Here is a 13,847-nt window from a genome sequence, read left to right as displayed (position 1 = left end):
TTTTTTTTACAAACTTGGGGTTTCTCACTAAAATTTACATACTGCTTGTGCAAGCATGGCACGAATAATGGTAAAAGCTTCTCTGGAATCCCCTTTGTTCAGAAATGGCATACATATATGGCTTTGCAATAGCTTTTTGGTAATCAGAAGGCTGGTAATTGCAGCTGCGCACCACACTTAAAGGGACAGTTCACCCCAAATTTTTCTCCCCTTTAAATTGTTCTCAATAATCCATTTTACCTGCTGTAGTGTATTAAATTGTTTACAAGTAGCTCCTTTACCCTTATTTCAGTATATGAAATGGCCGATTTAGCCTATGGTATCACAACCTACACTAAAAATTGATACTGGAGTATATGCTATTGACAGGCTATGTAAACACAGCCAGTAGAAGAAATTACACTCTTCAGTGGGTTGCAGGATAGTTTAAGTAATATGTTAATTTTCCATTGTTCTAAGTATTGAGCTTATCTTTACAGATATAAGATAAGGAAGCAAGTCTGTGTGAATAAGTGATAACCTAATGAGATCTGATATTAGCTGGAAGCTCAACCCATTGTAATAGGCCGTGATTTAAAAGCACAAAACCAGCTAATTCATATACATAAACCTGAAAATGCAAATTCTCAAACATTTTATACTCTGTAGCTGGTGTAACAAGTAATTGAAAATACATTAATTGAAAAAACAATTTACGGTGTACTGTCCCTTTAAGGTTAATTTTAGCTTTAGTGTAGAGGTTAGCCCTCCACTTAACACTTGTCACCCCCTGATTCCTCTCAAACAGCTCTCTTCCCTCCCCTACTGGTCACCCCATCTTACGTAGTGGCAGTCTGCCAGTATGTAGAGATACATTTCCATAGTGTAGGAATACCCCTTCACCTTCCCCCTCCCCTTCTAACTCCAGCGATCCTTTTTTATTATAAAAAAAACAAAACTTTTCTCTTCCTATGGTGTAGCTGTTCTCCCTCCTCCATCCTTTCCACTCACTGGCACTCTAAATCTTTTTATATACTTTTTTTTTCATAGCTGTCCCACCCTCTGCAGCAACACCACTGCTGCTCGATGCCTGTATTTCTCCACTGTCCCACTTGTATGGGGCGCTACTTTTTTTATTTGAGTTTTCAAAAGCTTGGACCATATCAAAAGATCAGAAAACATCCATGTTACAAAAATGGTCTAAAGATCCAAATAAATGGTTCAAGAAAACATGGTAATCAGTGTTAACCAGGTTATTATGAAATAAACTAACAATATAGCTTCTCTGTATTGTAAAATGAAACGAAGGAGTAAGATTACAGTGCAAAGAAGACTCATAGTTCCTCAGCTTATGTTCACTGGTTAAAGGGAGGGAAGGGATGGGGAAATGGGTAAGAGAAAAATGGGGTCTGGGAATGGTACTATTGCCCATGTTAGTCTGTAGTGTTAGTCGTGGGCATACTCTAGATCTCCAGGCCTAACTAGGGGTCAGAGGTCAATATATTTGGTTTCCTCTTAGTGTCATATCTCTCCTTCCAGTCTACCCAAGTTCAAACAAGTCTGAGTAGATAAGAGATCCTTCTCCATGGTATAGATGCATGCCATGGTGTTGCAGACTGTGGACCAACTACAGGGAGTGCAGAATTATTAGGCAAATGAGTATTTTGACCACATCATCCTCTTTATGCATGTTGTCTTACTCCAAGCTGTATAGGCTCGAAAGCCTACTACCAATTAAGCATATTAGGTGATGTGCATCTCTGTAATGAGAAGGGGTGTGGTCTAATGACATCAACACCCTATATCAGGTGTGCATAATTACTAGGCAACTTCCTTTCCTTTGGCAAAATGGGTCAAAAGAAGGACTTGACAGGCTCAGAAAAGTAAAAAATAGTGAGATATCTTGCAGAGGGATCCAGCACTCTTAAAATTGCAAAGCTTCTGAAGCGTGATCATCGAACAATCAAGCGTTTCATTCAAAATAGTCAACAGGGTCGCAAGAAGCGTGTGGAAAAACCAAGGCGCAAAATAACTGCCCATGAACAGAGAAAAGTCAAGCGTGCAGCTGCCAAGATGCCACTTGCCACCAGTTTGGCCATATTTCAGATCTGCAACATCACTGGAGTGCCCAAAAGCACAAGGTGTGCAATACTCAGAGACATGGCCAAGGTAAGAAAGGCTGAAAGACGACCACCACTGAACAAGACACACAAGCTGAAACGTCAAGACTGGGCCAAGAAATATCTCAAGACTGATTTTTCTAAGGTTTTATGGACTGATGAAATGAGAGTGAGTCTTGATGGGCCAGATGGATGGGCCCGTGGCTGGATTGGTAAAGGGCAGAGAGCTCCAGTCCGACTCAGACGCCAGCAAGGTGGAGGTGGAGTACTGGTTTGGGCTGGTATCATCAAAGATGAGCTTGTGGGCCTTTTCGGGTTAAGGATGGAGTCAAGCTCAACTCCCAGTCCTACTGCCAGTTTCTGGAAGACACCTTCTTCAAGCAGTGGTACAGGAAGAAGTCTGCATCCTTCAAGAAAAACATGATTTTCATGCAGGACAATGCTCCATCAGACGTGTCCAAGTACTCCACAGCGTGGCTGGCAAGAAAGGGTATAAAAGAAAAAAATCTAATGACATGGCCTCCTTGTTCACCTGATCTGAACCCCATTGAGAACCTGTGGTCCATCATCAAATGTGAGATTTACAAGGAGGGGAAACAGTACACATCTCTGAACAGTGTCTGGGAGGCTGTGGTTGCTGCTGCACGCAATGTTGATGGTGAACAGATCAAAACACTGACAGAATCCATGGATGGCAGGCTTTTGAGTGTCCTTGCAAAGAAAGGTGGCTATATTGGTCACTGATTTGTTTTTGTTTTGTTTTTGAATGTCAGAAATGTATATTTGTGAATGTTGAGATGTTATATTGGTTTCACTGATAAAAATAAATAATTGAAATGGGTATATATTTGTTTTTTGTTAAGTTGCCTAATAATTATGCACAGTAATAGTCACCTGCACACACAGATATCCCCCTAAAATAGCTATAACTAAAAACAAACTAAAAACTACTTCCAAAACTATTCAGCTTTGATATTAATGAGTTTTTTGGGTTCATTGAGAACATGGTTGTTGTTCAATAATAAAATTAATCCTCAAAAATACAACTTGCCTAATAATTCTGCACTCCCTGTAGGAGGGGACTCCTTTTTCCATGCACATGCTATAGCATGTTTGATAGTCGTAAATAAGTATATACAGATATATTAGAGGTGCTTGGGTAAAGTGGGGGCCCCTATATGTAGTAAGGCTATGGACGGTGACTTAGGGAGAGGTATACCTAAATTGGAAAGGGCTGAGAAACATCACTGCCACAAGGGCTGGATTACAGGTCACTCCCACCAGACATGTAACGCATTGCCTCTCCGGCCGCAGCGCCTCCAACACTCGGAGATGCACTCGGGAACATTTTTGCCAATCTAGTAGGGACATACCAGTGAGATAAGAGTTTGTATTAAGTTTCATATAACGTTGTGCAGTGTATGGCTTTCTGGGTAAGAAGGTGCGCTCCCAAATATGAGGGGGTACCTGTGTCTCCAGTAAATACTCCCAGCGGGCTAAATGGGCTGGAACTTCGGGGAATTGGGTTCCACTAAGTAATGAACAATGGAGGGATAGAGGTCTACTCAGTCTCTCCCTGACCCCAAATAGTCTCCCAAAAGGTCAGCGGGCAGGTAAGGTTCGGTCTGAATCCCCAGCTATTTAGGTAGCTCTTTATTCTGTAGTACTCTAAGGGCAAATCGGATGGGATCGGAATACTAATACTGATTTGGGAGAGTTGCTTAAAGGAGTCCTGAGGGACAGAGGAACCTCGCTACTTTTAGCGAGATTGCGGCAGAGAGAGGCCCAGGACAATAGCATCGTACATGGTATGGTGCGATAGTTAAGGGGTTAAACGGATACTGAACCCAAAATTTTTTTTTATTATTCAGGTAGAGCATGTAATTAAGCAACTTTCTAACTTACTCCCATTCATTTTTTTTTCTCTTGCTGTCTTTATTTGGAAAAGCAGGAATCTATGCTAAGGAGACAGCCCATTTTATTTTGTTTCAGCACCTTGGTTGCACTTGCTGATCGGTGGCTTTTTATATAACTTTTTTTCTGAGTAATTAAGTGGCCCAAAATTGCAATAAGAAATCCTAATGCACTAATTTAAAGCAATTTTAAAAGATGCAAATATTCCAAAATCAACCTTGGCTCTGGAGCAGACATGCAACAGTCTTTTGAGACAGGTGACAAGGTGCAATAGTGTTGCTCCCCCCCCCCCCCTATTTTATATACAAACTTGATGCTGCTTTCTAATCTACCATAATTCCAGCATTTGGTTAGGAGGGTATATTGGGTGTATGGTCTATCATTTCACAAAGATTTTTGGTGTGCACAAACATTTAATACTTTTGTAGTGTGAATAATATATTGCATTGAAAAACCCACGTGTGCAAGATTAGTTGAAAAGATGGTGGGTAACAGAACTAAATCAGCTGTTTGTATGTAAAGTGGTTTTCAGAGTTCTATTTTAAAAAAAATAATTTTATGTTGCGATATATTTTCCCCCTCGTTGTTGCAACCTAGCAAATCCGCTCTGCAAATATTAAAGTTCTATATATGTCTTTTAGATAAAAGCAGATGCCGCAAAAGTGGATGTTTTCAGAGCTTCACTCTCTAAACTTGGTGACGTTTATGTCAACGATGCCTTTGGAACTGCTCATCGTGCTCACAGGTAAACCTGCTGCAGTTATTGTTGCACTGGACAGGTTACAATGCATCACATTCACCCATAGCTTGGTATATACTTTGTAGGTAAATGTGAGTAATAGGCCCATCAGGGAGTGCTTCCAAATGAGCATTCTATTCCTTAGCATCTCCTTTGCTAGAAGGATTTTGTGCTTCCTGTTTAGATTGATTAAATGTGCAGTCTCTTGGGTTCTGTTTGTTAAATCCCCTGTACTATAAAAAGTAAGATGTGCAACACGTTTTGTTACTATAATTTTTTGGACTACATAAAATGGTTAGCTTACTGCATAATGCTAAAACAAAACGGTGGAATCACAGCTGTCAGTACAGTATGCTAAATCCAGGTAGAATATATAAGAAAAAAACTTTAATTTTGACTAGACTGTCCCTTTAAATATAAAGTTTCATGATTTAGATAGTGCATACAACTTAACTTTCCAATTTTTATCAAATTTGCTTTGGTCTCTTGGTATTTGTTAAAATCTAAAACTTAGTACAGTAGGCCCATATGCCAATTTCTAAGCCCTTGAAGGCGGCTTGGCTCATTGCATTTTTTTTTTTTTTCACAGCTAGACAGCACTAGTTTGTGTGCCATATAGATACCATTGTGCTCACTGTTATTTGAGTCATTGCTGATTGGCTAAAATGCAAGTCAGTCAAAATAACTGAGATAAGTAGGCAGTCTGCTGAGGCTTAGTTACAAGGTAATCGGAGGTAAAAAGTATATTTGGTTATGCAGAACTGAGTATTGGGTAATAAAGGGATTTTATCTTTTTAAAGAATAAAAATTCTGGAGTACTGTCACTTTTTTAAATTACTTTTTTTTTGCATAAAAAGTATACAGGGCCAACATTAACTTTATACTTGTAGGGTCATCCTAAATAAGGTGTAGACCAATGCTAATCTAGTAATCACATGGTAGGAAATGTTTACTGTAATACTGGGGAACAGTGTATGTAATTTCTTACAAATTGGTAAAATATTAAAGGTTGTTAATAGCATTGTTGATAAATACATAAACAGTTCAAGATCAGTTAATACTCAGACTGCACTGAATGGGATTTTGTAAGGTCTTTTACAGGCAGACTAATATTACTAACTATTTTGGTTCTTCCTGCATAAAAAAATTACTAACTATTAAATGTATGATAAAAAAAAAAATGTTTTATTTTTATCCCCACTACTTAATTGATATGGTATTATTCTTAGCTCCATGGTAGGTGTTAAACTTCCTCAGAGAGCTGCTGGCTTTTTGATGAAGAAAGAACTTGACTACTTTGCAAAGGCTTTGGAAAACCCAGAAAGACCTTTCCTTGCTATCCTTGGGGGGTAAGTCATCTCAGAATGTAGTCGTCCTGTTTTGTATTAGCAGTTCCTACACAAATAGCACTCCAAGATTTTATTTAAAAATCTATTAATTCAACCGGGTCCAGCATTGAAATATGCAACATTTCAATCTCAGAATGACTGAGATTGCAACATTGGACCCTATTGCATTAATGTAAAGGCCATTTTTTTTTTTTAATATCTATCTATTCTCACAGGACTTGACAAAGGAAAATATCTTCATTGCATATAAATCATAATAAAGCGTCAGTCAATGTTTTGGCTACAGTTTTAGCCTTTCAAGACAAAGTCGGTTATGAAAAACGCTCAGCGTGTCCATGCGCCATTCCGTGACTTAGTATGGCATACTAAGTCACGGAATGGCGCATGGACACGCAGAGTTTTTCATAACACACTTTGTCTTGAAAGGCAAAAACTGTAGCCAAAACATTGACTGACGCTTTATTATGATTTATATGCAATGAAGATATTTTCCTTTGTCAAGTCCTGTGAGTGCCCTTTCATTTGGAGGATATTTGTACATGGCTTTAAGGAGACACCCAGGCACTGGATAAGCTACAGCTGAGGGAGTGAGTGTAATAAAGGGGGGGGTGTTTGTATATATGTGTGCTCATAAGTTTAAATACCCTGGCAGAATTTATGATTTCTTGGCCATTTTTCAGAGAATATGAATAGCACACACACTTTTTTTCACTCATGGTTAGTGTTTTACTGAAACCATTTATTATCAACTGTGTTTACTCTTTTTAAATCCTAATGACAACAAACTACCCAAATGACCCTGATCAAAAGTTTACATACCCTGGTGATTTGGGCCTGATAACATGCACACAAGTTGAGACAAAGGGGTTTTGAATGGCTATTAAAGGTAACCATCCTCACCTGTGATCTGTTTGCTTGTAATTAGTGTGTATAAAAGGTCAATGAGTTTCTGGACTCTTGACAGACCCTTGCATCTTTCATCCAGTGCTGCACTGATTTTTCTGGATTCTGAGTCATGGGGAAAGAAAGAATTGTCAAAGGATCTGCGGGGAAAAAGGTAGTTGAACTGTATAAAACAGGAAAGGGATATACAAAGATATCCAAGAAATTGAGACTGCTAATCGGCAGCGTTCAAACTCTAATCAAGAAGTGGAAAATGAGGCGTTCTGTTAACATACTGCATTCATCTTGCAATCAATTCTGATCAAATTTCCTGTGCCTTTGTAGCTCACACATCCCCAAAACATCAGCGATCCACCTCCGTGTTTCACAGTAGGAATGGTGCACCTTTTCATCATAGGCCTTGTTGACTCCTCTCCAAATGTAGCATTTATGGTTATGGACAAATAGCTCAATTTTGGTTTCATCACTCCAAATGACTGCCAGAAGGTTTGAGGCTTGTCTTGTGCTGTTTGGCGTATTGTCAGCTGGATACTTTGTGGCATTTGCATAGTATAAACAATGGTGATGCTGTCTTCTCTTAAATTTTTCTGTATAAACCAGGGGTATGAAAACTCTCTGGTCTGTTTTTCTACAACCTGCACGTTAAGCCTGGCTTTGAATATTTTTTATTTTTTTTTACCACTTAAAGAAAAAAAAATTATAAGTTTGTTAAATTCATATCCGTTTCCATGAATAAATTTTAATTGGAACAGACACTAGTTTTATTTGTCTGGGTGGTTTTTTTGCTAGGGATGAGTAGTAACAAGCTGTATGTGGTTCTGTGTCTTTGCAATGCTGCTCAGCTCATACAAATATATCACCCACACAGTTTCTAGCTGAAAGCAAACTTTCAGAAAAAATAGAACATTTTAAAACAATTACTCCTTTTCCTTGTTATCGAAATACATATGTAATAGGTTTTAGTTTTGCTTCTTTACCCACAAAGCATAATATTATCTGGTCCTTTACAGAATGTTTGCAGGCCATTGGTGTAGATCTCTAACAATTTATACCTAGATTACATAGAACACTCTCTTCCAAAAAACTGCTCTTTTTTAAGCTGTTGAGGATGGAAAAGTTACTGCTAGTGAAATAGGCACTTGGATTTTGAATAAAAACTTTGTGTGGCATAATGTGTTGGGGGGTGGGGATTGCTCACAAAGCAGTTTTTATGTGACAGAATCCAGATCCAGTGCTGTTATCTTTAGATGTAATCGTAAGAATCACTTGGCGCCTGGATGGACAAAGGGACATTCATTTCAAATTGATTCATGGTTGAACAGATGTGCTTTTTGTGCTGCAAATTAATATCTATAATTAAATATTAGATGGGTATATAAAATCAATGGCTACACAAATTGTAGATTCCACACACTGTATATTAAAACGTTGATTAAGGTGCAATAGGCTGTAAATGTTCTTGACAGGCCTCTTTATCCAATATTCTATCAATCCCATGGCTTAGTGAACTTTTCGCTGTCAAATCAGATAATCCTCTCTTTTGTAGGGGTCAGTTTTAGGGCAACGTGAATACCTCAACACAGCACCTAGTATAAGTTAAGAAGCCACCTTTCAAGGCTTAAATATTTCATTTTCACCTTTTTTTTTTTTAAGGGCCAAAGTAAAGGACAAGATCCAGCTCATCAATAACATGTTGGACCAAGTTAATGAAATGATCATTGGTGGTGGCATGGCCTTCACCTTTTTAAAGGTGCTAAACAATATGGAGGTAAGAGCAGGCTCTAGACATGGCTCGGGTGACCATGACACTTTTTTTTTAAATAAAATAGAAACTGTTTTTTTTGTTTGGTTTTTAAGGGAATCGTGTAATGCAGTCTATCAACTGAAGCTTGCCTAGGGCTGCAATCTTAAGTTATTTCAAACCTTCTCAATTGTTACTTTATATCCTGACTTGTGCAAGAGTTAACATTCTTTAAATTGCATTTATGTATTTCAGTACATAAAGTAATGTTACACAACTATTCCAGTGTATATATGTAATTTTCTTTCAACAAGAATTAATTTAAAATTTACTCTCTGCATACAGTTGGGGGCGGGAAGCATCTTGGTGATCCAACAGACTGGATAGAAGATTTAAGAGCTAATTGTATTGGGGGTTTATTTTCCCACAAAATTATGTACACTTATGTTGGTATTTTACACTTTTAATACTAGTGGCTACCTTTCACAATGAAATGGCTGTTTGGGGGAACACTTTGCCAAAAACCCCAATATAGCTATGTATATCCTTTTTTTAATTTCTCACTACTTTAGATTGGCACCTCTCTCTATGATGAAGAGGGAGCAAAGATAGTCAAGGACCTGATGGCAAAAGCTGAAAAGAATGGAGTCCGAATCACTCTACCTGTGGACTTTACAACAGCTGATAAATTTGATGAGAATGCCAAAACAGGACAGGCCACTGTCTCTGGTGGGATCCCAGCAGGCTGGATGGTGAGAGTAACTGATATAGAGATAAAAAATATTAGCTATTGAATTACGTCAGGGTATATCTATTGCAATATACTTGTCTGTCAGATTATGCCTAATGTGCACTCTATTTATTTTTTTACCTGACTTCTAAAATAGGGTCTTGACTGTGGCCCTGAGAGTATGAAGTTGTTTGTGGAGGCAGTGGGTAGAGCCAAGCAAATTGTCTGGAACGGCCCTGTTGGAGTGTTTGAGTGGGACAGGTTTGCTAATGGAACCAAAGCAGTGATGGATAAGGTGGTAGAAGTAACTGCAAAAGGTTGCATAACTATCATAGGTAAATTCACTTTTCTACTAAAAAATAAACAATTGTCTTGTATAACCCATAACAATGTTTAGGTTTCAACCACCATGTTGAACCTGCTCCTGACGTGTCTAGTTTCTGTGGATAAAATGCTTGGAGTAAGGTTGGTTGCTCTTATTGTTGGTACTTTTTATGGACATTAAATATAGTTAACTAAAAATATAATCAGAACATGTAATTTAAATTAAGACACTTTCCCATTTTTATTTTTTCGAATTTGTTTGGAAAAACAAAAAATGTTTGTTCCAAACTGGAATCAACATTATTTACCAAATCGCAAAGTTTTAATTCTTTCAAAGGGCCTTTGGTAAAGGGAGGTAACTTTTATATTACTCAACGCACACAGACTGCTCCAATCCGTTCACACATCACTACGACCTTACTAAAATCAATATGGCATGACTTCATAATCTTGACACTAGAAGATGCCTGAAGATACCTAAACCTCCACTCTAAGGACTTATACCTTTTCTCACATTCTCAAGAGAATATATACTAGTAAACCATCTTGCTCTCCCATATTGTAAAAACTTCTATTAAACATACAACCTGGTCAAATTTATTCCTTGGTTCTTTGTACTCTTAATTGGCCCTCAGCTCATATGAGATCAATTTCTTGGAGATTAGATAATTCTCTTGCTAGGTACCATGCAGGTAAAAAGCTAGATGATCAACTAAAACATTACTTTATCATAAACAATACCCCAAAGGTGGAGACAGAAGTCTTAAGGGAAGCCCATAAAACCTACATGAGAGGCAAATTTATTAAACTCAGAGCCCAAAAACAAACTGGAAAGATCTAAATGTTCTTCTCTTGCACAAGAAATAGCTGATTTAGACTTAAAACCATAAATTATTTCCCGGCAACACTACTTATAGACCAATTAAATGACAGAGTTGCTAAAATGAACAATCCCCCTCCAAAGACCCAAATATCTTACAGGGAGGGCAAATTTATTTCAACTTGTACATAGTTAGCCTTCACTTATTTTCATTATTGCATACCCACAAATGATTACACAACTTTATTTGATTTGTTCTTGATTCTTGGCTCACCTGTACTGTTATGCTTCTTGTCATCACCTGTACCGAGTATATCTAAATAAAAATAATACCAGACGTGCTTGTTAAAGATTAAAACAATACATTTCTATTTACTTCCATTATTTAATATAGTTTCATTATGTTACTATCTTTTAGTTGAAAAAGCATACCTAGATGTATATACACTACTTGGAGCTAGCTGCTGATTGGTGGTTGCAAATCTTTCTCACCCTGGTGTATTAAACTAGCTCCCAGTATTGCATTGCTGCTTATTCAACAGGTAATACCATTAGCATAAAGCAAATTTTGATAATTGAAGTGTAAAGTTGTTAAAATTGTATGTTGCAGTGGGAATACTTTAGTACAAGTGCATCACTATACCTTTTTGTCTTTAAGGCGGAGGAGACACTGCAACATGTTGTGCAAAGTGGGACACTGAAGACAAAGTCAGCCATGTCAGTACTGGAGGAGGTGCCAGTCTGGAACTATTGGAGGGTAAGTGCTTATCCCCATATTAAAATATTTATTCTAAATGTCAACCGTTTAGTCATTTATGTGCTTGCATCTATTTAACTTAGAGGCACGCGAGTCTGCACATCATTCTCTAGGTAGCAAGCAGCCTTGGAAGGGCACAGAGTGCTTAATGGCTCTGGCAAAGCTTTCAGAACAATCATTTTAGTCTTATTGTGGTGGATTAAGTGTGTATAAAAAGAAGTCTGTCATGTATACCTGTCTAACATATGCACATTGCATAAATATGTATACACTAAGTGCATACATTCTATTATACTACAATCTATGGTGGAAAATGCTCTAGTTTTAGGACTATGCAAGTCTGGATAGGATGTTTGAGTATTGGGTTAATAAGAAATTCTCTCTGCCTTAAGAGTATCAACTTTGTAAGAGGGAAAGTAAAATGCTCCCTCCAAATGTAATCTGATTTTATACTGCAGTCAGTCTAGGCTGAAGTTAAAATTTGTGATTCAGAGCACACAAACACTTCCCAGTTTACTTAATTTGCTATTGCTCTTGTGATATCTTTTGTAGAAGAGTATACCTAGTTAGTCTCAGGAGCAACAATTAACTACTAGGAGTTGGGTTGTGATTGGTGACTGCACATTTATTCCTCTTGTCATTGGTACCACTGAGCCTGCTCTTCAACAAAGGATAGCAGGACAGTGAAGCACACTTGGTAACAGAAGTAAATTGTTTAAAATGATATTCTCTACCTGAATCATAAGTTTAATTTTGACTTTACAGTCTTCATTTCAGACCAGAATGCAGTCCAAAGTATGTAGTGAAGACAATGTAATTTTATAATTTTGCATGTTGGTTGGAAATGCACTAACTTTTTTTTTACATTTATTTTTTTGCAGGTAAGGTCCTTCCTGGAGTAGATGCTCTAAGCAATGTGTAATTCATCACTGAAAGGAAACATAATTGAGCATTAACATTTCAAATTGGAAAATCCTGCAGATTCCCCCTTCTTCAGAAGACCTCATGAGCAGTCATATGACAAAGAATCCTCTTTAAAGGGCAGATTCTATACTTTGTGAAATACATTAACCATTTTCTAAATGGATTGATGAACATAAAGATTTTTTTTTTCTGCAGTGCTTAGTCTATGGCTGTAAAGTGGCTCTCACTTTCCTTTAACACACTGCTTGTCTGGGCAGACTTTGTTGCAGTGCACTAGGCTCCCCACATACTGTATATTGTAAAGGTGCACTTAGATGTATATACTGTAATGGACTGTAGAGTCCCTGCGTTAGTTTACAGCCTTTCTGTTGCGTGTGAACAGTGACATTTATGTGGGTTCTGTGGCTCCAAATAAAATCCATGTCAGAAAATGCTGTCTCTTTTTTTAATCAATGTTGAATACTTAAATTCTAGTAAACACAAATTCCGAAATGATGCAGAGTTGTCTGTCCAGCTTCACTAGTTCATATGTTCTCTGCAGCCAACTTACTAAAGAATGGAGATATACGTGAGAATTGGGGAAATAAGATGCATAGAGCAGTCATGTCATTGCTTAAATTGATTAGGTTGGCACACCAAGTCAAACTATACTATCTGTTTTGGTAAAGTAGTAATAGGCATAAAGATCAGGCCAGGCCTTCCAGCAACTTTCAGCTCCAAACCTTAAAGGGACACTCAATCAAAATTAAACTTTCATTATTCAGATAGCATGCAATTATAAACAACTTTCTAGTTTACTAACATTAACAAAATGTGCACAGTCTTTTTATATTTAAACTTTGAGTCGCCAGCTCCTGAGCATGTGCAAGAATAAACATGTATGCATTTGTGAATGGCTGATTGCTGTCACATGGTACGTGTATGCATTTGATTGGCTGATGGCTGTCACATGGTACAGGGGGAGTGGAAAAAGACCACTTCAAATGAGTAGTAGATTTTTTTTTTTCTGACAATTTTAAGTTCAGACTAAGTGCTATTGCATTGTCTTACCTTGCATTTGTTGATTATGCAAATCTACAGTGTTGACTGGTCCTTTAAAGGGACACTGAACCCAATTTTTTTTCTTTCGTGATTCAGCTAGAGCATGTAATTTTAAGCAACTTTCTAATTTACTCTGTTACATTTTCTTCATTCTCTTGGTATCTTTATTTGAAAAGCAAGAATGAAAGTTTAGCTGCCGGACCATTTTTGGTGAACAACCTAGGTTCTTGCTGATTGGTGGATAAATTCATGCACCAATGAAGTGCTGTCCGGGGTCTGAACTAAAAATTGTCTGGCTCCTTAGCTTAGATTTTTTTTTTTTTCTTCAAATAAAGAGAGCAAGAGAACAAAGAAAAAGATAGGAGTATATAAAAAATTTGCTTAAAATTGCATGCTCTATCTGAATCACCAAATAAAAATTTGGGTACAGTGTCCCTTTAACCTTAGGATTTTGGCTGTGTAGGTGGGCTGCCCCCTGTGAGTTTGAGTCTAAAGATCAATGTTTG

General features: G+C 37.6%; 1 protein-coding gene across 1 annotated transcript in view; it reads left to right on the top strand.

The window, feature by feature from the left end:
- LOC128645961 (phosphoglycerate kinase) overlaps positions 1-12,731 on the top strand; it is a 34,175-nt gene extending 21,444 nt beyond the window's left edge. Inside the window, exons 5-11 of the mRNA XM_053699328.1 lie at positions 4,655-4,758; positions 5,982-6,101; positions 8,658-8,772; positions 9,318-9,497; positions 9,633-9,810; positions 11,278-11,376; positions 12,258-12,731. Of these exons, the coding sequence (XP_053555303.1) occupies positions 4,655-4,758; positions 5,982-6,101; positions 8,658-8,772; positions 9,318-9,497; positions 9,633-9,810; positions 11,278-11,376; positions 12,258-12,298 (837 nt within the window). The 3' untranslated portion in view covers positions 12,299-12,731. The remainder of the gene's footprint in view (positions 1-4,654; positions 4,759-5,981; positions 6,102-8,657; positions 8,773-9,317; positions 9,498-9,632; positions 9,811-11,277; positions 11,377-12,257) is intronic.
- Positions 12,732-13,847: the final 1,116 nt, after the last annotated feature.

Source organism: Bombina bombina, chromosome 1 (genome assembly GCF_027579735.1).
Source record: "Bombina bombina isolate aBomBom1 chromosome 1, aBomBom1.pri, whole genome shotgun sequence".
Taxonomy (NCBI): domain Eukaryota; kingdom Metazoa; phylum Chordata; class Amphibia; order Anura; family Bombinatoridae; genus Bombina; species Bombina bombina.
The sequence above is the reverse complement of the archived record's forward strand: the minus strand, read 5'-3'. Positions and strand labels throughout refer to the sequence as shown.